The sequence below is a fragment of the Stenella coeruleoalba genome (assembly GCF_951394435.1).
Source record: "Stenella coeruleoalba genome assembly, chromosome: 1".
Classification (NCBI taxonomy): Eukaryota; Metazoa; Chordata; class Mammalia; order Artiodactyla; family Delphinidae; genus Stenella; species Stenella coeruleoalba.
In genome coordinates, this window is record NC_137169.1 from 140,266,819 (window position 1) to 140,288,725 (window position 21,907).

The window sequence follows — 21,907 nt, forward strand, 5'->3', positions numbered from 1 at the left end:
CCTTTTGACAATCCACTTGAACTTCAAGCACATCTATTCAAAAGACACTGTACAGGGCTTTAGAAATTTAGAAAGAGTGATTCCACATAACAGAGTAAGAATCCAAATGATTAACAATTAAAATATGTAGACCCTTCGACAGTCAAAAAAAAAAAAAGGAAGAGACAAAATTTTATTTTCTTTCTTTCGCCTCTCTTTTCCATGTAACAAATCAGGCACGTGTTGTGGTTCTAACTGTGGTGATTTTGTCCTTTCCCCCGCCCACACCCTCAGGGAACATTTGGCAATGTCTGGAGACATTTTGGGTTGTCATGATTGGGAGTGGAAGGGCCAGGGAGGTTGCTCACCATTCTAGAATGCACAGGAAAGGTCCCTTTTCCACCCGCCACCCCCATACATCAAAGAATTATCCAGCTCCAAATGTCAGTAATCCCCACGTGGAGAAACCCGGTAACCCTGGGATTTATTTGCAGTTGCTGAATTCTGCTAGTAGTACCATTTCCAAAGTAATAATCTGAAAGTAAAACATCTTTATCATCAAAAGGACATTAACATGGAATAGAAAGATAATCAGAAACTTTTCTTAAGTAAGTGGGACTATGAATTTGACTCTTTGGTATGGTGTATATTTCATTATTATGATCTTAAAGGGCCTAAATTAGAGGCATCAAAGGTTCCCATTCATTTAGCCTAAGTAAGGGTGTCGCTCCACCCATCTGTAACTTCAGTCAGCAGCAATGTGATATTAGTCAGGACAGAGCAAAAAAGAAGTGAGGGATTACCGTGGATTTTCCTTGCAAGGAAAATAAGCAGCTCATGTTAAGGAAGAGTGGAATCTCCAAGCTCAGCAACGGAAGAAAGTTGGTTTATTCTCTCATATTGAATTAGATAAACTAAAATATACAGCCTGAGACATTACGGTGAGGTTTCCTTTGTAATTGTTTCACATAAATGCTAAGCATTTAATACCAAGCAATCTCTTTTTCTATTTCCCCTGTAATTTTCCAAGTGAAATTGAGGAAGATAGGAAGCATACCAATAGCACTATGGTTTGTGGGGTGGGGGGGACGCAACGTAACATTCTATTCATGGATATATCTTTCTGTGTACACATTGCTGAACTGTCAGCCAATTGCCCGATGAAAGAAAATATTAGCAGTTGCTGGAACATAGTACTATTTTTGCTTGATGTTCAGGGATTTTTTTTCTGTTTCTTAAATTGAACTATCGTTGATTTACAATATTGTGTTAGTTTCAGGTATACAGCAAAGTGATAGGGATTTTATTTTTCAGATTCTCTGTGGATATGTCAGAAAGAGGGACACAGAGAGAGAGACAGACTTGAACCCCTTCCCTAGACTTCCCCAATGATTGAGTTATTAATACACAGCAGACCCAACTTTAATTCCCCTACTTGTATTGCATCATTGCTTGTACTAACTCTAGTGCTTAATTGTGGTCGCGTTTAACTTTAGGCTCCGTTCTCTTCCAGGATTTTCTCTCTTTTCTTTCTTTTACTTTTCAAAGTCTAGCAAAACTCCTCAAAGAGATATACTGGTTATAACTGAAGTAGTTGGGCCGTCTTTGTTGCCAAGGGAGGCCGGTCTCCTCTCCTGAGGAGTCCCCACTGGATGGAGGCTGGGCTTTGTGAAGCTGGAGGGGTAGATGGGGACCAGCTGACCTGGCAGAGGCTCCGGGAGCCTTCTGTGTCTCCACAGCGACCCCTGGGGTCTACTCAAGGAGCTGCACTTTTTGAACGATGCCTTCTCCCTGGTGAAGAGATGCTGATGTAACTCCAGTCACAGCATCTTTCATATAAAAAGATATGAAAGAATGACAGATCCTGTTTCCTAGAGGAAACTGAGATGTGAGAAAAGGGCTAATGACTCACTGTTGATCCCATATCAAATCTGGGTTAGAACAAAGGAGGTCACTGACTTCTAGGCCTTTGCCCAGAGATTACAACACACTTCAAGCTGCATTTTTAGAAGTTTAGGGAAAATAGAGTGGAAGAGCCTGGCCCTGGGAGAGACGTACAAGCTGACCACCGAGGTGGGATTCTGGGGGGACTCCTCCCTCCCCGCCGCCACCCCCAGCCCTTTACAGGTTCAGTATTAAGGTGATCCGGGAGCAAAGAACCTGCAGGCAAGAGCTCTGCAAACAGCCCTGTCAGCTCTCCTGATATAGCATTTCCGGTCCTCAGGGATCCTGGAGAGAGGATGTGGATTTGCCAGATGTGCTCGCTCTCCTTAGGCAGCCCGACTGCCGAAGGGTGGATCCACTTTGCAGATTCTGAACAGCTTGATGAAATGTGCCTCTGGCCCGAGATAAACAAACGTTTCCATTGTCATTTTGAAACCATATGGTGTGCTTTGGGTTTTTAATATTTTTTCAACAAAGATACTTTTTAACCTAGGAATTCAGTGTTCTCCAGGTAGTTTCAATTTAATCACATACTAGGGATTCTCTGATGGGTTTGTTTAGGCGGAAAAGCTTGTTTCCATCCTGTGTTTGTGAGAAATTCGCCTCACGCTGCAGTCACAAGTGGGTTTTGGTGGCTGTCGTTGGTTTTGTTTCTTTTCTAACCTCTGATAGGTTAGAACTACACTGCACTGTGACCAGCACCTTGCTTCCGGATTGGCTTGGTGGCCTTGACTCTGCATCTGCACTCCCCCTTGACCACTTCCCCACAGGCTCTAAATTGCCTTCTTGTTCTTCTCTCTTCTGGAATATCTGTGTGTAGGGTGGTGAACTTCATTCAACCATGGCTCCATTTCTTCACTTGTAAAGATGAAGAAGATGCTGGCTTCCTCGGGTTGCAAAGGACTGACCGTGACCTGTGTAAAGACCCCCTGAGCTCTGCTTCTGGCGCTTAGTAGACCCTCTTTGCATGCCAGCTATTAACCATTGATTCTCAGACACCATTGATTTAAAGGTACACTGTTATTTTATGTGCCACAGAGAAAGAAATATCACTGACAATTGACTATAACGTGCCATTGATTATGAGATATTAAAAGGAGATATGTTAGAGATATTCCAATATGATTAAAAGTGATGCCCTGGGGACCACTCCCACCAGCCTGGGATGTCTCGGGACCAACAACTCATTCATTTCCTAGTAAGTTCCACTCAGTAGATCTGTTTCCCTGGCTCCCTCGGATTGGTCCTTAGGTGACCTTTGCCACCTAAGGGGCTGGGAACAGAGACCGGCAGGGCTGGTAATCCAGCATGCCCAGCACTATCTAATCCTCGTATAGGGAGGCCTTGAGGATCTAGGCTTCGTAGGTAAGATCTCAGATGTCTTAGATAATATCCAAGACCTTTCAGAGTCAGGCCCCTCCTCCTTGCTCAGCAGCCCCCCAACTAAATCCCCCCAAGAAAACTACACTCCAGCCAGATCACCCTCTTTTCCTTTACCCAAATGGGCCCTTTATTTCTGTGCCTCCAGCCCTTTGTTTATGTCATTTCTTCCACTTAGAGATCCATCTTTTAACACCTTTAAATACCCTTCAAGGTTTAGTTAGTACCATCTCCTAATGAGACCTTCATCGAAGTTCTTTGTCCCATTTAAGTAGCTCTTCCTGTGCACTCTCACAATACTGATATTCATCTCTATCTCAGCCTCTTTTCTTTTGCTGTAGGTAAAATCTAGCTGTGTCCTGACCTGTCTTCTTCATCGGTTTGTAAACTGCCTCAGAACAGGAACCCACTCTGACTTACCTATGTTCTTACAGCACGTTGTTGTTGCTCAATCAATGCTTAATAAAGGAATGAGCGTTTCCCTTTAGAGAATAAGATTGAGTTACCAGAAGAAGGATCAAGAGTCCAAAGCATTGGGGTTTCCCTGGTGGCGCAGTGGTTGGGAGTCCGCCTGCCGATGCAGGGGACGTGGGTTCGTGCCCCGGTCTGGGAAGATCCCACATGCCGCGGAGCGGCTGGGCCCGTGAGCCATGGCCGCTGAGCCTGCGCATCCGGAGCCTGTGCTCCGCAACGGGAGAGGCCACAACCGTGAGAGGCCCGCGTACCGCAAAAAAAAAAAGAGTTCGAAGCATTGGACCGGGAGATACGGAGAGACAGAAATCTACTCACCTCCGTTACTGGGGCCAATGTTCCTGATGGATCTTGTCCCTGTGCTGAAGGCCACACAGGCTTCTCAGAACCATTCATTTTCTGTTTCCAGTTTTGCAGATAAAAATGAAAATGATGGCGATAATGATGATGATGAAAGCTAACCCTCATTGGGTACATACTGCGTGCCGAGCATAGTTTTAAATATTTTACACGCATGCACTTATTTCACACTCAAAAGTGACCCTATACGGTCCAAACTGGTATTTTCCCTGTGACGTATGAGGACATGGCTATAACTATTTCTATCAGCGACGTCGTACCGGAAGTCAGACTTTTAGGTACCACAAGTAATAGAGGCCCCAGATAGAGACCAGGAAATGGAGAGCATGACTTTTCCTGCCCTCTTGCAAAACGATACAGTCCCTCCATGAAAGGGTGGTGACTCTCCTCACCTGGCAGGAATTACATTCATAGAAGCTCTGCATTCTTTCCCTCCAGAAGGAAGTATGCTTCTGAAGCCTTTCCTACCACCCTGGGTCTCTCTTCTTGCCTCTACCACATTCTTCCACTTTTATCTCTGCACTCGGTTGATACAAAAATTGTGATTTCTCAAGTCTCCTGGTCTTGATCTTGAACTGCAATCATTTTCTTCACAACATTTTTATAAATTTGATTGGTAGGTGATTCGTCTTGTCTCTCGCAGAAAATTAATTTATTGAGGAAGGCAGGATGGTGTTGTACGGTGAGCACAGACCTGAGAGCCAGGCAGCCCCAAGAAGTGAAAGAAAGAGAATAAATAAAAGGGAATCGCACCAGAGGAATCTCAGAGGCTGAAAGGGAAGAGGGAGCATCAAAGACAGGAAGTCCTACTCCAGGCCAATGGCAGTTGTTAAAATGTGGTCTTGTTCGGGTTAGCAGCTTGGCTGTCTCCGTGCAAGTTATTAAATCGGCCTCGTTGACATTTAAGTGGCTTCCTGCTGAATTCATATCCTACCTCTGCCATCACTGGCTTGGTGACCAGGCCGAAGCCCCTGCACTTAAGCTGATCTCAGTTTGTTCACTTGTCACGATGAAGAAGCTGATATCTGCCCCCTAGGGTTGTAGAGGATGGATGATGACATGCAAAGAAAGGCCAAGCGCAGCTGCTTCTGGTACCTAATAGGCGTGCTTTACACGGCAGCTATCATTCACTGAATCTCAAACGCTATTGATTTTACAGTGCACCATTATTTTATATGCCACTTAAAAAGAAATATCATTGCCCAGTAATTGTAACGTGCCATTGATTCTAAGAGGGCATCAGGATTTTAAAGGTATGAAAATATGAAAAATATGTAAAATCAGTGAAGTTGCATAAATATTTGTGGATTGGGAGAATAGCGGTCCATGTGCATGTAGCAGAGTGCTGTGTCCTAGAAGCACATCGAAAATAAAATTAAGTGGGAACATGATATCTGCCCTCGGAAAACGTTTCTATTTAGTAAACTTTAAGAGCCTGCGACTGGTAATCGCCACCTCTGGCACCAGAAGCAGGAGGTCCACATCATGGATTCCTCCCAGCTGGAGTGTCTTACTGTGCACGCTCAGCGCATTAATATCCAGTTTTGATTTTTTTTTTTTTTGACATCTCAAGATGTTACCAGTTGTTTCAAAGGGGCTTTACATTTCTAGGAAAAAAATGTTTAAAGTTATTTTTAACGGATCTCTCTGAGTACACGTATGAGTCACATAGCACTCACCTCTTTATCTTTCTGGGCCTTAAAGGTTGAAATCCAACAAAGGATAGGGGGAGGGTATTGCTCAGAAAAGGCTAACATGCAGAAGGGACTTGTGGGCAATGTGCCTCTGGGCTGGCGCGGCCCCTCCTCCCAGGCCCCCTGTCTCACCCGCTCCCCTGGGGAGAGGCTCTGTTAAGAAGGAAGCCAGGACGTTTGGACCTCCCTGTATCTCCGTGACCAGGCACCAGCCACAGCAGTTTCTTCGCTGTCAGGCGACTCATTTAAAAGCAGACTTTAGCAGCAAAATGCCATTGGGGGTAGAAGTCTCCCAGAGGAGGATGGATGGGAGGAAGGGGAGAGGGTAGTGGAGGAGTCACCACAAAGGGTTTGAGGAGGAAATGAAAACTTAGGAGGTGATGTCAGAGAGGAGAGGCCGTACTACGCCCAGGGTAGCTGTTAACAGAGCAGAATGATCTCTGCGTGCGGTAGCATCCTGGCTTTCCTGGGGCGACCGAGTAAAACCACTCCGTTGGTATGAGAGGACGTTGCCGTGCAAGAGGAATCGAGTTTACTGGATTTAGCATCTGTTACAAGGAGGGAAAGCCTGTTGGTGCCCAGAAAGCTCTTCTGTGTGGACCAGCCCCCATCCCTTCATTCTCAAAAATGAGCCCTTGGATTTGGTTCTGCCTGATAAGTCAAAAATGTGGGGCTTAGATGTTCCTTTAATCACAACAACTTGAGGAACTTAAAGCAAATGGAAAATGCTTTCTGGATGTTACAAAGCCCAGACCTTCTGAAAATAGTTCAAATGCATTTCCAACGTCCCCAGGCAGCTGTTTGCGCTCACACTGGCACGTTGCACACATCTCTGTCCACAGAGAAACTGTCACTTTCCCTTCGGGCCTTCCTCGTGGCCTCCATGTCAGTAATTAGGAAGCAGGACGTTCCTGAGGGAGAGACGTGGTGTTTCTGAAAGGAGAGTCATGGGGCAGCTGTTGGAGAGTAAGGCTGCTTTTTTGGAGATGTTTGTTTCAGGAAGTGCTGTAGCATCTTTCCAGTCTCAAGGAAGAAAAAGAAAAATGTTGTGACTTTGACCTTGGCGCTCCGTTCATTTGGCTTTTGCTATCTAACCCACACCACACTGACAAATACCACATCTGTCTTGACAAGCTAGTTCACAAATAACTGCTCATTCATAACTTCAGGCTGTTGTAAGAATCCTTATTTGTTACTTCAGCTTGTGAACGAGAATGCACAGTTTGGTTTTGAGAAAGACATTGAAACGATCAGAAGTCCACTGGTCTTTGCAGATCTCAGGGGAAGCACTCTCTAAAAGAGAAGACCATATTTTTTAATGTGTTCTAAGAGCGCTAAAATATATTATTGCCCATAAATGGGAATTTTCTGGGAAATTTAATTTTTAAGTTTTGGAGTCATTTCTGTATTGGGAATTGAACACTTCTTAGACCAAATTCATCAGGGATTATTCTCTCTAGAGAATACACAGTCACTTTGTCATTCCTTCCACTGGGGGGGTTCATTCTTATAGGGTCATTTATTTCCCTATCCATTGACCTAATCTCATTTTCACTTTGCTTTGACAACTTAATGACCATGCCATTGAAGCTGTTTCTTCTTGCTTTATAATAAACTCATATAACTCAGTTGCTGGCTGAGAAAGGCCAGAATGGGGGCTGGCGGTGGGGCGGGGGAAAGGTAGATGACTTATTCTGGTTCGACTTTAGAAGGAGAAAAAAAAAGGAAAATCACAGACTGAGGACATTTCTTTGTAGAAGATGGATGATTTGGTAAAGGAACTGCCCACTTGGAGGTCTGTCAGGGTTTTCGGTTGGGGAAGTGTTTCTACATCCAAGTTCACACCTTAGCATCTGGGGCTCTGGAAGTTAAGGAGAGAGAAACAGAGGTAGGAGCTGTTACCCGGAAGTAGCTGGGCAGAACCAAAGGAGAATTATGGCTGTCACGTCAGGTTCTAAGGCAGCAGTCCTCACCCTGAGATATGTCTATTATATAGTCATTTTGATCTGAATAGTAACTTAGTCATTCATTCGTACCTCCCCGCAGTGTCAAGCCTTAGGTTGTTAAGTGTGTTAGTAGATTTCACTGGTCACATCTGTGAACCAACCCACTCCTGAGCGAACGCTCTTTCACCTACTCAAATTTTGCTTTTCTCCTCCATGGAATTAGGTGGCAGGTGCTGGTTTGTCTTGTAGAGAGGAATATTTCAGAAGAATTCCACTGTCAGAAAACATCACCATCAATAATGAAACTATGTGTATAAGGTCATGTCTAATTTCATTCATTCTTTGGCAATTGTATCAGGATTCTAGAAAGAGGGTCTTGAGCCAAGCTGACCCCGAGTCATTAGACACTGGGGATCAACGGTTTGCCCTTTCTCAGTAACATTTGCTGGGAATTCTCTAAGTGGAGTAAAAACTCACTGTCATCCAGAGCTGGGAGGAAATGACAGTACCCACTTCCGGAGTTGCTGTTATCAGAGAGATGGTGTTTGCGTGGAGGGTGTTTGGGTGGAGGGCTGGGGAGGGGTTGAGGGGCAGGACTAATTTGATGGGGAGTTCACTGCAGCATTTTTAATGACATTTAATTCTGCTTAAGCTATCATTGCGTTAAGAATGGCTTTCTGGGCTTCCCTGGTGGCGCAGTGGTTGAGAGTCCGCCTGCCGACGCAGGGGACACGGGTTCGTGCCCCGGTCCGGGAAGATCCCACATGCCGCGGAGCAGCTGGGCCCGTGAGCCATGGTCGCTGAGCCTGCGCGTCCGGAGCCTGTGCTCCGCAACGGGAGAGGCCACAACAGTGATAGGCCCGCGTACCGCAAAAAAAAAAAAAAAAAAAAAAAAAAAGGCTTTCTCTCTGACTGAGAGGCGCTTTCACACTACATTCACACTACATAAAACCGTTACTCAGAACAGGCAACTCTTAGGAGAGAACGGTTTCTCTGTGATCCACCTGGTTGGGTTGTTGTGAGGTCAGACGAGCTTTTTGTAAAAGGCCTTTCTAACCTCTGAGTCACAAAGGCCTATACCAGTGCTTCTGGAATTTTACCAAGCACAAGAATCACCTGGAGTGCTATGTGCGGACTCCCAAACCTTTGCCTGCTACCCTCCATCCGGATTATTATTCAGTAGTTTTTGTTTGTTTGTTTTGTTTTTCTTGGCCGCGCTGCGCTGCGGGATCTTAGTTCCCCGACCAGGGATTGAACCCTGGCCCTCGGCGGTGAGAGCACGGAGTCCTAACCACTGGACCGCCAGGGAATTCCCACGATTATTATCCTGTAGTTTTAAGGTGAGCTCCAGATAACTGCCTCTTGACAGGAAGGCCAGGTGATTCCCAAGCAGGTAGTTCAGAAACTCACTCTGGAAACACTGTGTCTTTGGGTTTTGTTGCTTTATTTCTTAGCTGTGTCATCACAGGCAAAAATGAGTCCCAACACTTTTATAGTTAGCTTCATTGTTTCTTAGTTATTTTGTAAATGACCCATGCAAAATTTTAATTCCAGGACTTTTTTTCTCTTATGACTTATGTGAGCCATACGAGTACCCCATTATTCATGACTGAGGGCCCAGGTAATTCTAAAAATTTTTATTTCTCTAGGACTATTCACGTCTCAGATTTTTCATAGGGTTTCATCTTTTAAAAAGCATTTCACATGGACGCCAAACCTTACTGATCTGCAAAAGTTTAGGCATACCGCAGTGCCACTTCCAACACATAGATGTTGAAAGTTGATTTTTACGAAAACTAGCAGTTACTTCCTTTGGCCTAAATCATCCCTATTCGCATCATTTATCTCTCCATCCAGTTCATGGGCTTAACTTCAGAGGCACTGTATCAGCACCAGAGCAGCCTGTCCTTTGGCCCTGCTTAAAAACAAACCAACCAACAAAACAAACAAGGAAGGGGAGGAAAGAAAGCATTTTAATACTGTAGCTTGATGGCGGAGAGAGAGTAAACCAAAGGTGCATACCTGAGGACTGCAAGTTGGAAAGGACAAATCATGGCAGTTAGCTTGCCTCGTTTCCCCACAGACTTCGTTTGACCCTGGTGACCTGGGGCGATTTCAGGGATCCGGATTCCGGTAATAGAAGCATCCCTGTTTGGCACCACAACACCCACTGGCCTGAAGAAGGTGCTGTTTCCCAGGAAAAGGAGTGAAATCCCCCCAAGAAACGCACAGGGCCCTAGTCTGAAGAGAAAGCATTGCTGAGCAAGCGATGCCTTGCGTACCCTGCCTGTCTCTGGTTCCGTTCCTTGAGATTTTTATTGAAGATAACTTTCAGCATCTCTTTTTAGAGGTCAAATCTGAATGAGAAGACGTTGTGTGCCTTGCTGATCTTGTGACAAACAGTTTATACCCAGTCTGTAGCTTCCTGTCTTTGCTGACGGGTGATGTGAGGGAATTTTCTCTCTGTGAGGCTGTGGAGAGGGCTCTAAAAATAAACAACATGGTTACTTATTGGTGAGAACATGTGTGAGCAGATGTCAGCTGGTAACAGCATATGGTGGCAACATGATAGCAGCGTGTTACCAAGACCTGGGTGTTGGGCCTTCGTCTTCCAGGCCATTCAGGCCATGCAGATGCCACATCTCAATTAAAGAGGGTTTTGACTGGAAGGTGGAATCCACACAAGTGTGAATGTAGGCCCCTGGGATCTTGTTAGTGGGCTGAATGTTGGAGATGGTAAGTTACAGGCCATGGAAAAAGTCTTCCTTATCTGTTTTAAAATTGAGAGATAAAAGTACAAATCTGGCACACAAAAAAAGGGGGGGTGGGGTGCATATGGGGTGGGAGGGAATCCACAAAGCCTTTGTCTTTTGTCCAAAGAAGTTTTCAAGTCAGGTATAAATAGTGGCCATGCTACTTCTAGAAGACATGCCCTAGGTGAATGGAAGGTGCTTGGATTTTAACTTGGTGTAAGGAGCTGGGAAAGAGGTATATTCACGCAGACCTAGAAGGCCGTGGGGGTTAATCTATCAAATAAGTTAGATAACTAATATTATTACATCCCTTGAGCACCTTTTATTTCTCAGTTTCTTTTAAATATCTCCTTTCAGTCTTTCAAAAACCCTCAGGGGTAGCATGATGTCAGTTTCATTTTATAGCAGCAGAGGCTTGGGTGCCTCAAGGCACTTGTCCAGAGATTCCCAGGAAACTAATGACAGAGCAGGGTGTCCACCTACCTCTTCTCATGCAAACATCTGATATTTATTATTGACTCTATCACAGATAGGATAGCCTTTGAACACTCAGCAATGTTTTTAGCTGGAGGTATTTTTGGGTGTATTTTCATTTATAAGAATATGATGGGCAATATACAAGAACTAGTTGCCACCTTTACTTTTAAAACAGCAAAGTTCAGAATTTCAGGATGTCAAAACTATCACGGAAGATATTTTAATGCATTCCAAGGAGCCCTAGATTTTTAAACGGCAGCTACGCAGCCCCAAAGCAATATACACTCGGATTTTTGTTCACTGGAGAAGGAGTTTTCATGTGCGGGTTAGAAATGATGACAGGTGGTTTTAAGAAAACTGAAATCGAGGCCAACCAAATGAAAATCAGAGTTTTACTCTTAATAGGGAGTCTGTCTTTTGTCAAAGAGGTCAAGGCCTTTCTTAGTCATCTTTAATGTAAGTCAAGGTATTTATTTTACCATTTCCGTATATAAATTGTACATTGCTATTTTAGCACTAGAATGTGTTAAAGGGAACGCTGAATTCAGGAACCTGACTGCTGGTTAAGGGATGCCAAAAGATCTGGGGCGAGAATCCACAATCCCCCAAAGATCCCTCCGGCCTAGTCCCCTGGCCCCGAGTAGGGGGGACCTTCTATTTCTGGGGGAATGATAAGTGCGTCCATTGAGTCCCTCTTCTGCGTTGAATCTTTGTATAGCTCTGTACAAGGCTTCTCCTCAGTCAAATAGCTAATGACTGTGCTTTTTAAAACTCCTAGCTGTCTGCCCAGTTGTTACAACACCCTCTGGCTCAGTGGGCAGCTTGTGCTACAGACAGCCCCAGGTGCTCTGTGGGTACCTTGGTGAGTACACTCGTCTGCTTTCTATACCTCGTTTGACGTAGTGATAGCCGGCCCATCTTTAGTGTGTGTTGTCTCCTGGGGGGAACGTGTCAGAAGCAAAATAGAATTCTGAAGTGCAGCCTTGTAGCTGGACAGTCACACAGGTGCCCCCAATTTTGTAGTCAGCGTTTCTATGAGAAAGACTCATGAATGCTTTGAAGTGATATGATGACTTGATTGCCGTATGGGGAAGAATGGATCGTGAGTCTGTGAGATGTGTGTGATCCAGGGGTGAACGAGGGATTTGACAGATTGATCTCTTGACCCCCTGGGAGGATACTCTCTGGAGGGTTGAACGGTATGGCCAGAATGTCAAGGGTCCTTTTTGGGTACCTTATTTGAATCTATGTTCTTGTTTCTGGCACATAGCAATGGCTCAATTAATGTTTCCGGTACTGAACTGAAAGGGAGGAAGGAGATTTTCTCTCCTTTGAAGTTCTAGAGGGAGGCCTGTGGGAAACATGTGCTGATCATTGTGACCTTGATGTTGCCATTAATGGGTTGCACGAGAGAATGTGGTGGTCGTGGTCAAGGCTTCAGTTGACTGAACCTGGGAGCTTGCCACTTCGCCCTGACCCTCAGAACAAGTGCAGACTCCTCCGAGCTAGGGCCACGTGTTAGCTTGGGGGCCACCGAAGCCGGAGGTCTCACCCCTTTCTGATTTGGGACATTAATACATTTAGCCAGCTTTGACTGAGTGCCATCTTTTATTGTATGCTGGGCCATGAGACCACAGCACAGAACAGGTCTTAGATGGTCCTGACACTCAAGAACTCTGGCCCAGGTGGTACCCTGATCCATTCAGGAAGGGAGGAAATGGACTTGCCACCCTGGCGTTGGTTCCCACTGCACTTTTGAGGCCCCGAAGAAGCGTGAATTATAAATTATATTGATTCTAAATGCAGGTGGAGGTCCCAAATAAGGACAAGAGAAATGTTTTTATTACCCCAGTAGATGTCTGACTCACTGGGTTATCCTACCGTGAACTTTACCATGCCTAACCTTGCTTCTTAGGAATCAAGAAATGAAATAGTTTATTTACAGTGGCCTAAGCTGGGCTTTCCTAAAAAAAAAAAAAAAGAAAGAAAAACAAAAACTGATTCTATTGAGAATATACATTTATTTTAGTACAGAAGGCCTCAGAGTGGCTAGAAGCTGCCATGTGAATAGGAAGAGTGAATGGCTTGACCCGTGCTTTTAAAGTTCCCCTTTTTTGAGGCAGATTATGTTTGGTTTTCCATCTCTAAATGTGTATTTTATTTCACTGTCTAAACCAAGGAGTTAATTGTCTGATTTTTTTTTTCTTTTTTTGGTCTCACCAGCTTTTTGGAAAAGACAAGGGAAAGGGATGAGAGAAGGAAAACATTTGTTGACTACCCCCTAAGTCCCTGGTATTTAAGGCACGTCATCCTGGGTGGGGAGGGCGAGTGCGACCTCCCCATTTTTCCCCACCGGAAACTGTGTCTTGGAGAGGTGAATACCTTGTCCTTGGTCATCACCTAGCAAAAGGGGCAGAGCCCAAATCTGAATTCAGGTCTGGCCCTGGTGCCCTCCACCACATGGACCCCAAACTTCTTTTATTTTTTATTTTTTTGCCCTTCTTTTTGCTTTCCCTTTGGAATCCCATCCCATTCATTTTATAATTCTCTTACCTACCACTTTGGATTCATTCCCATTTCATGTTTTTTTCCCATAGGAAACAAGTGGAGAGGCCTCCCCTAGTACTTGGTCTCAGACACGCCTTCTCCCTCGGGGTTATTTTCGGTCATTTAATCGCCCCACAAGCTTCCCTATTTCTTTGGTGAAAAAACACTAGAAACCTACCCTGCCCCTCCTGAGTCTGGGAAAATCAGGAGTGTCTCGGAGGGTGTGGCCAGGATGGGGGAGAGAGACGCACAGATTCCCTAAGGTGGGAGCCTCTCCCTCCCCATCCAGCTTCCCTCCTGGGAGGAAACCCTGCGGACCCTTCCAGACCTTCCATTCAAGACTGCTGAGCAGTGGGGCTCTGCATTTTTTTTTTTTTTTTTGTCTCTGTTCTTAGAAATAGTAATTGAGTAAAAATGTAAGTGAGCGGATGCCAAGGGGCAGGCGTCCAGGGTCAGGGTGAATTTCTCCGTGCTGACTGTGATTCTGAACACTCATTAAGTGGAGCCTGGCTCGTGCCAAGCGGCTCGAGGGCCATCCCTGTCACCTTGTGTGAACCACCTCTCCATTCCAAGGAGAGGTTGGGAGTGGCCGCAGGGAGGGCGGGGGGCCGGTGGCGCCTCTGGCTTTCCTCCCTCGGTCTCTGACCTGGGTGTAGTTATCACTATGTGTCCTGACACCCACGCTTGGACTGGCAGCGCTGATGCTTCCTCAGCTTCACATCAAATCGCCTGGAGGAAGAAAGAGTCCTTGCCCCTCACAGCCCATGTGGCTGCTGCGTAATTTTTCTCCCTTTAAGTTCACTCTCCCCAAAAATGTAGGTGAGGATGAGGTGAGCCTGCCTGAAGGTTTTTCTCCTGAGATAGAAGAACCCAGAAGATAAGCGGCCGCGACAGTCTCTCTATGAAGAAATGGGTTAGAAGTCACGAAGGGAAATGCAGCTTCGTTCTTCAAGGATGTACTGAGCGCGATGCTTTTTGTTAGCTTGGTTCGGATTTAAAGATGGGCTTCTCAAAGTGTGGCCTGCGTTTGTATGTCCCGAGGGGTCATCGAAAGCAGATTCCCTGACCTATCTCAGGCCTGCGGAGTCAGAATCGCTGGGGTGGGTGGGGCTGAGGAGTCTGTACCTTTAAGAGGCAGCACAGGTGAGTCAGGCCTCACTAAGGGGAGGATGCTCTCATTCTGCTGGTCTGTTTACTCGAAGTCCTTCAGCTTGAAGGATGCAGATCCAGTGGGGCCTCTGTTTGATCAGCTGGTCCTGCAAGTGTGAGACCCTGAATCCACAGCGTGGCTGGGTTTTCACCCTGTGCTCTCCATGTCCCCCAATGCATATAGATAGCAAGGTAGATCTGTGGTTAATTACACTTCTCACGCACAACCCCTGCTCACCATTCACCACAGAGGAGGCCCTGCACGTGCAAACAAGTGATGACACGGCGGGTGGATGCCTAGTTGGGATGTTATGTACGGGAGTGAATGCCTCCGTTCAAGTGTGGATTGGGAAGGGGAGTTTCGAAACTAATGTATAATGTGTAAGTGATGCCTAATTTATAATGTCTTAGTCAATGTATAATGTTTAATTCGCTGAGGTAGTGTTTGGTCAAAGCACTGCTGACCTCTTCGTGGCCTGAATCCTGCTCTGAGACATTCCATGGGGTAAGGATCCCGCCAACAATGGAATGTAAACTCTACTTTCTCAGCCAAACTCAGCCACAAGTAACTGCAGTTTTCTCTTTCCAAATAGTGTTTTTTTTTTTTTTCAACCAGAGGTATTCGAGCAGGTGAAAATCTGACCCAGATATTAAAAAGAAAAAGTTAATGATAAATTACTTGGTATTTTCTTTGTGCAACCCTAGACCTCCTGTTATTTTGATGTTGTTTTGGAAACAATCAAGTATTTTGATTCCAGCCATACAATGTGGATATTACGTAGTGTTTTTGACCATCAAACTAAAGAAGCAGCCAGTTCTTCTACATGGTCTATATCACTAAACCAAAAAAAAAAATTGTTATTTATTTTTTTTATAAACATGCCCAGAAAGTGTCCTTGCGCCCCAAGTGATTTCTCTGTTATTTCTACCAGTTTGAGAACTAGGTTGTTTGCTGTGTGGTGAAGGGTAAACGTAACAGTCAACTAGCACCAGAGGAAGAGGCACTAACTACAGTGGTTACTTTATAGCCACCCTAGGATTATACTGGTCAGGCTTAATAACCACTAGAAAACATGAAGTTTAAAATATTAATATTATAAGAACTCTTATCACTCTGCAGATTTAAACAATGGGAAAAAAAGCATTTTTCTATTGAAGTAGGAAAAGAATGACGGGTCATATTCATTCTACTTCCCAGCAAGCCTTGCATTAAAAGGTCTCTACGTGCACGACAAATATAGATCGAGTTGTAAGATAAACGTCAAATGCATGCAGAGATCTTGGGAAGACAGAGGTAAAGACGAGACATTCTTACGATACTGTCTCTCACTCCACAGTGTTCATTGTCTGCTATGTAATAGACATCCACCTAGGCACTAGTGATGCCATCAGTGAATAAAACAGCAGAAAACTTTGCCCTGGGAGAGCTTCACATTTTGGAGAAAGAAGATAGACGATTAGTTCAAAAGACGAGATAAGAATGGTAGAATTTGATCAATGCAATAGGGGAGAAAAGCAGCGTTGGGGGAATGGGGAGGTGAGTTGCGATTTAAAGTAGGCTGGCGTGGAAGCGCTCATTAAGAGGGTGACATGGAAGCAGAGACTTGAAGGAGGGCGTAGGACAGCCTGAGACAATGTGGAGAAGAGCGTTTCTGGCAGAGGGAGCAGTGGGTACCGTTCCTTCCACACTCAAGGATGATCCAAAGTAACCTAGGAGCTGAGATTAGAGAGTTAATGATGCGTCAGGTAGGGCCTTGGAGGCCACTGTCAAGTCTGTGGCTTTTCCTCTGCATAAAATAGGGAGAAGGGTGGTTCTAGCCAAGGGGTTCCTGTGGCTAAATTGAGGAGAGTGCACCGGTAACCAAGGAGGAGCACGAAGCCCAGTGAGTTGGACTTGCACTGTGAAGTTGCACTTCACAGCTGCATTTCTAGGTGAAACTGCACCAAGAACTACAACCAGACCTCCCTTGTGCTGAGTTCCTTCTTTAGCAGACAATTTGATAGGCAGGCTACAAGCGGGTTCCGTATGTAGAATATGGTTTTGTTGTTGTTGTTGTTGTTTTGTTTTTTATTGTTTTATATGAATACTCCTGAGTTATTGGCAACCTACCCCCTTCCTTTCGGGAAAGAAGCTATCTTTGCACCCTTCTGTGTATGAAAATAACCTCTTGGGTCTCCCATCGTGTGCTAACAAGTATAGAATGGCAGCTGTTGGAGGCTGTACTTGCTGTACTGCCTAGTCACGGCCACCCTTGATTCAGTGACCAGGGACACAAGGCACTAAACTCATAGGTGACCACGGTTGGCCTCGGAGAATGACAAACTATCTCTCCCTGTGCGAAGTGAAAAGTTGGGCTTGGAAGGGTCTTTGGACCTGTCCAGCTGTGCCTCATGCCTTTGCCTAAACTTTGAAGTGGGGTCATAAGCCAGGGAATTTGTAAGACTATGTCTCTTATCAGTCAAAAAGCATTTCTCTTGGATGAGACTTTGAACTCTAATGTTTAAGTCTTGAACAGCAAGACTTTACACTGCGATGGCGATTTGACTCCTTCATCCATCTGTATGAGACATGTCTACCGAGTCTATAGCGCGTGCAGGTGCTGGGTGAAGTTGCCATTGGATGGAGGCATAGAGCACAGTCCCCGACTTCAGGAGAGCTACAACTTGCTGAGGAGCTCAGGCAGACCAAACCAACCAAAGCAAACCGAGAAGCTAACACCATGTGGTTGATTATTAGTAAGGGTCTGAGAGGTCGGAAGAATTGCTGAACGTGCGTGTCAAGGAAGCCTTCTTGGGGAAGGTGGTATTTGCTGCTTGAAAAGATGGCCTTTGGGGTGATCGTTTGGCCGTCATCCAGTAGCCCTAGGAAGCTGCTTCAGTTTTCTGGAAGGAGAAGATTTGCCCTTTCATGTCGTTTGCTTCCTCTGTGAGCTCGCATGACTACCGTCTTGATGAATCATGAGACAGCACAAGCACTCAGTGTAGTCTTTGAGAAATTGGATGTATTCCTACAGGAGACCCGCTGTGAAATACTGAGGCTGGAGAACAGGGCAAGATCATTGTATCAAGTATTTGTTCTTCAAAATTGTTACATTCAGGAGACATAATGGACCCATGGTGTATAAAATCCATTACACCACGATGTGCTGTTGTGTAATGGGACTCTGGAATAGAACATTATTTTATAAGCTGAAAGTCACTAGAGCTTTTCTTCTTCATCTTGAAGGCATATCACAACGATGGGTCCCTCACTCATGTACTGTGGATTTGTGGGTTGGCTGTAGTTGTGCTCCATGACATCTTCATTGCAGGACACAGGCTGAGGGAGCCGCATGTAACCCGGGCATGCTGACCTCCTGGCTGGCCCTCAGGAGATTTGACAGTTATCCCCACCCCATTCCATTGGCCAAGCCTGATTTCAGTAGGAGAGGAAGAGGCACAAGAAAGGGTCCATGTGGCTGTGGGCCCAGGGGAGAGGGACAGACCACATTTTGACCAAAATGGTACAGTCTACCACAGTGTAGGTGCAGGAGTTGGGGAAAGACAAAGATTTCACCCATGTTAAAAACCGTCTGTGTTGGGCTTCCCCGGTGGCGCAGTGGTTGAGAGTCCGCCTGCCGATGCAGGGGACACGGGTTCGTGCCCCGGTCCGGGAGGATCCCACATGCCGCGGAGCGGCTGGGCCCGTGAGCCATGGCCGCTGGGCCTGCGCGTCCGGAGCCTGTGCTCCGCAACGGGAGAGGCCACAACAGTAAGAGGCCCACGTACCAAAAAAAAAAAAAAAAAACCTGTGTTGTGGGTATGGCTTGGCTAGAGCCACACTATCGCTTTATCTGTTGAATTATGAGGAGCTTTATAATGGATATTTACTGAATAATTAGTAGGTTGGCCTTATAAGACAGACATCAGTGTCCTTGTCCTCCATTTTTATGTATCACTTGTTCCTCCAACTGAGACAAGTTTATTTGGTGTCAGAGGCACAGTTGGTAGTACTAGGTTTAGGAAGCAAGTCCTGATGTGTTATGTGAAATTTATGTATGTCAGGGAAGCTCAGGCTTACCTCCAAAGCATGTACTCAGATCCCTTAGCCTTAGGGTCTCAGGTTGCCACTGTGGTCCTCACATGCCCAGCAATATCTGGTACATGTGCTTCACAGTAAGGATCCAGGCTAAGCTTCCATGAGACTATAAGTTTGAAGATGCTTCACTGTTTGCTAGAGGGACCATGACTTTCCTGTTTCTTCTCTCTCTCGTGTGAGTTCCATGCCATTGATTTAAACATCGTGTACCATGCGGTTCCCTAGAATTCTGTCTAACCTGAACCTTAGTCTCCTGCCAGTGACCTATCGGGTTGCTGCCTTAGATTCAGGCTCCTTCTTGCTGTGTCCAGTGAGAAAACCGGAGAATGACCCTGCCTGGCTTGAGGCATCTTCTGTACCACTCTCAAGCCAGGGGCAGCCATCCATCCCCTCCGAGCGCCCCTGAGCATGCTGGGTAACTCTGTGCTTTCAAGTTCATTGCCATCTCCGCAGCCTATTCTTAGTAGCAGCAGATGCTGAGCTTTTCCATCCTGCTCTTGGGGTCAGCAGTGGGAAAGAGCAGAAAAAAATGAAAGCATTGTCTTGCCCCTGGCTGGACATCTGTATTTCTGAATCGCCCTGTTGTGTGGGTGATGCAACCCCTGGAGCTGTTTTGCTGAATGTGAACTTTGTCCACCGACTGGACTTTAAAATTGGTTTTGGACCCTTGTGAAATCCAAACGGTCAGACCACATTTTTCTAATCTTCGGTTGGATTGTATCTTTGCTCTGAAGCGGAGCTGATTCGTATGTGTTCGCCTTCACGGCAGGGGCTGCTTCTCTGTTTTCCTGGTCTGCGTTGCTTGTTTTCTCAAGGCTGCTACTTACCTCGTCCATTGTGTGTAGGCAGGAGAGCGGGAGGGCAGCTCCCTGCGGGAACTGCGGCCACTGTGGCTTCAGGGATGGTTTACTCAAGTGTTATTGTTAGGGAGAGAGTAGACTGGCTTTCAGAAACTAAACAGGGGAAGCCCCAAGACCAGCTCACCCACAGGTATGCTGGGACAATGGCAAAGACTTGAACTTGGGCTTCAGATATCAAAGCACTCAGATCCTTTATTGGAAGCGTTGACCTTCAGGGCTGTGGTCTCTACTTGGGTGTCCTAGTGCTGGGATTCTCAACCTCACTGCGCATGAGAATCACCTGGGAGATATTTAACATACATTCAGGCTGAGGTCCGCCTCCAGAAATTCTGAGTCATTTGGTCTGGGGTGGGGTCTGGCATCTTTCGTTTTAAAAAGCTTCCCAGGGCATTCTAATGTGCAGCCAGGTTTGAGAACCTCTGTTTTGGGGGTTTACATAACTTTTACTACTATGATTTTCTGTCTAGGTATCCATGTTCTAATATGAGTGAACTTCTGCATGAAGAAAAGGCATATACCTGCTTGGGGGTATTGATAGATAAAAAGGGTGGATTCTGGCTTTAGTAATAATAAGATGAATAATAATGTTACCGATAGCCATTAGTTATTGAATACTTAGTTCGGCAATGCACTAATCTTTCTCTATTAGCCCTATAGGATAAACAGTTATTCTCAGTTTTCCAGATAAGGAAACCGAGACTTACAGACATCATGTAATTTCCCCACAGTCACACAGCTAATAAGTGGCAGAGCCAGAACTTGAACTTGGTCTGTCTGGTTCCAAAGCCCCAACTAATCGCCCCCCTAAGACGATAAACTTAAGTATACACAAGAATATTTGGGGTGAGGGGATGAGGTGTCAGAAAAGGAGAATTCACTGAGTAAGAATAATATGTATCTGTATTTTAAAGAGATCATTCTTTTCTGAAAAAGGAAAAATGATATGTTTGGATGCTTTCTTTTTTTCTTTTAAATCCAGTATTTCTCTCCTGAAAACCTATGGAAATTCAAAGCAGGCAGCAGAACCCACGGGCACAGGCAGCAGAACACAGGTGTTGGAATTAGGCAGCGGCTTCTGAGTTTAGCTCATCTTTATCCTCTGGGTTCCCTGTTGGAAGAACGAAGTGGTTGCTACTTATATGAACGTGTATGAAATATGGTGCATCCTTATGTGATTCTCTTGTCCACACTGGATAATCACTGGACCGTGCAGTGTAAAATCCTGGTGTGTTTCTTTTTTTTTTCTCCCTAGCTAGGAACAACTGTTTTTTGGCTGGTTTTTTGTTTTTGTTTTTGGCTAGTAAATCTGAGTTCTTCCTCAGACTACTGCATTAATCCTTTAATGCCTATTAAAAGATCAGAATGGTTCCAGGCCAAGGCCCTAGAAATTCCATCTCCAGTTCTAGGCCTTCGTATGTATCCTCATACATATGAAGGAATGTTGCAGATCAAGGCAGCCAATAAATATTTGTTAAATGTGGGAGTGAGTGAATTTTGCAAATATGGACCATAAGAGAAATAGCACCTTGCATATCGCTAAGGACTCATTGGGAAATGAGCAAAATGTCTTAGTCCACTGCTCTACTCCCAGTTTCTCCATGGGGCCACTTGGTCTGTTAGCCAACTCCTAATTCCCACCTGGGGAAAGTGTTTGTACTCTAAGCAAAGCAATATTAATAGGATTAAAAGCATCTTATTATCACCAACCTCTGTTTATATCTCTGAGCCTGGATGAAGGGATACTGACTTCTTCTTTACTGTCAGTAGCATTTTTCATGTTATAAGTTAGGAAAAATTCAGAGTCCCCGGGGGCACAGAAAGAACATGAGTGAAGCTACTCGCCAGCCCATATGAAAGCCAAGCCTATATCTCATGCATTCTTGTTGTGGATGGTCCCACGGGGACGCCTGGATCAATACTTGCTCCCTCTGTGAGTTCGAACTGCTGTCCCTGGAGTTATAGTGGGACAGTTGGGCCTGTGCTCTTGGGTCCTCAGCCAGACAGCACAAGTATTTTTAGGGTTCTTCTTGTTTCGATCCAATTTCTGCTTGAAACTTTAACACATGCAGGCTGCACTGAAACAACTTTTAAACTACTCTCTGGGTAGTGTAGGAGGGCTTGGATTCGTACTACAGCCCTTAAGCATTTTTTTTTTTTTTTTTTTGCTAAATATCCAACAGGCTGAACAGAGGAAATTTAAGTCTAACCCTGAGGGGGACCCCGGTTTAGTCATCTGTCTAGACAGACGAGTTCATATAATGGGCCTCTC

At 45.3% G+C, this 21,907-nt stretch overlaps 1 protein-coding gene across 2 annotated transcripts in view; it reads left to right on the plus strand.

The window, feature by feature from the left end:
* TGFB2 (transforming growth factor beta 2) overlaps positions 1 to 21,907 on the plus strand; it is an 82,989-nt gene that overhangs the window by 4,759 nt on the left and 56,323 nt on the right. Inside the window, exon 2 of one of the 2 annotated variants that reach the window (XM_079900093.1) lies at positions 11,783 to 11,866. The exons of the other annotated variant lie outside the window; for it this stretch is intronic. Within the exon in view, the coding sequence (XP_079756219.1) occupies positions 11,783 to 11,866 (84 nt within the window). The remainder of the gene's footprint in view (positions 1 to 11,782; positions 11,867 to 21,907) is intronic. 2 annotated transcript variants of the gene reach the window in all.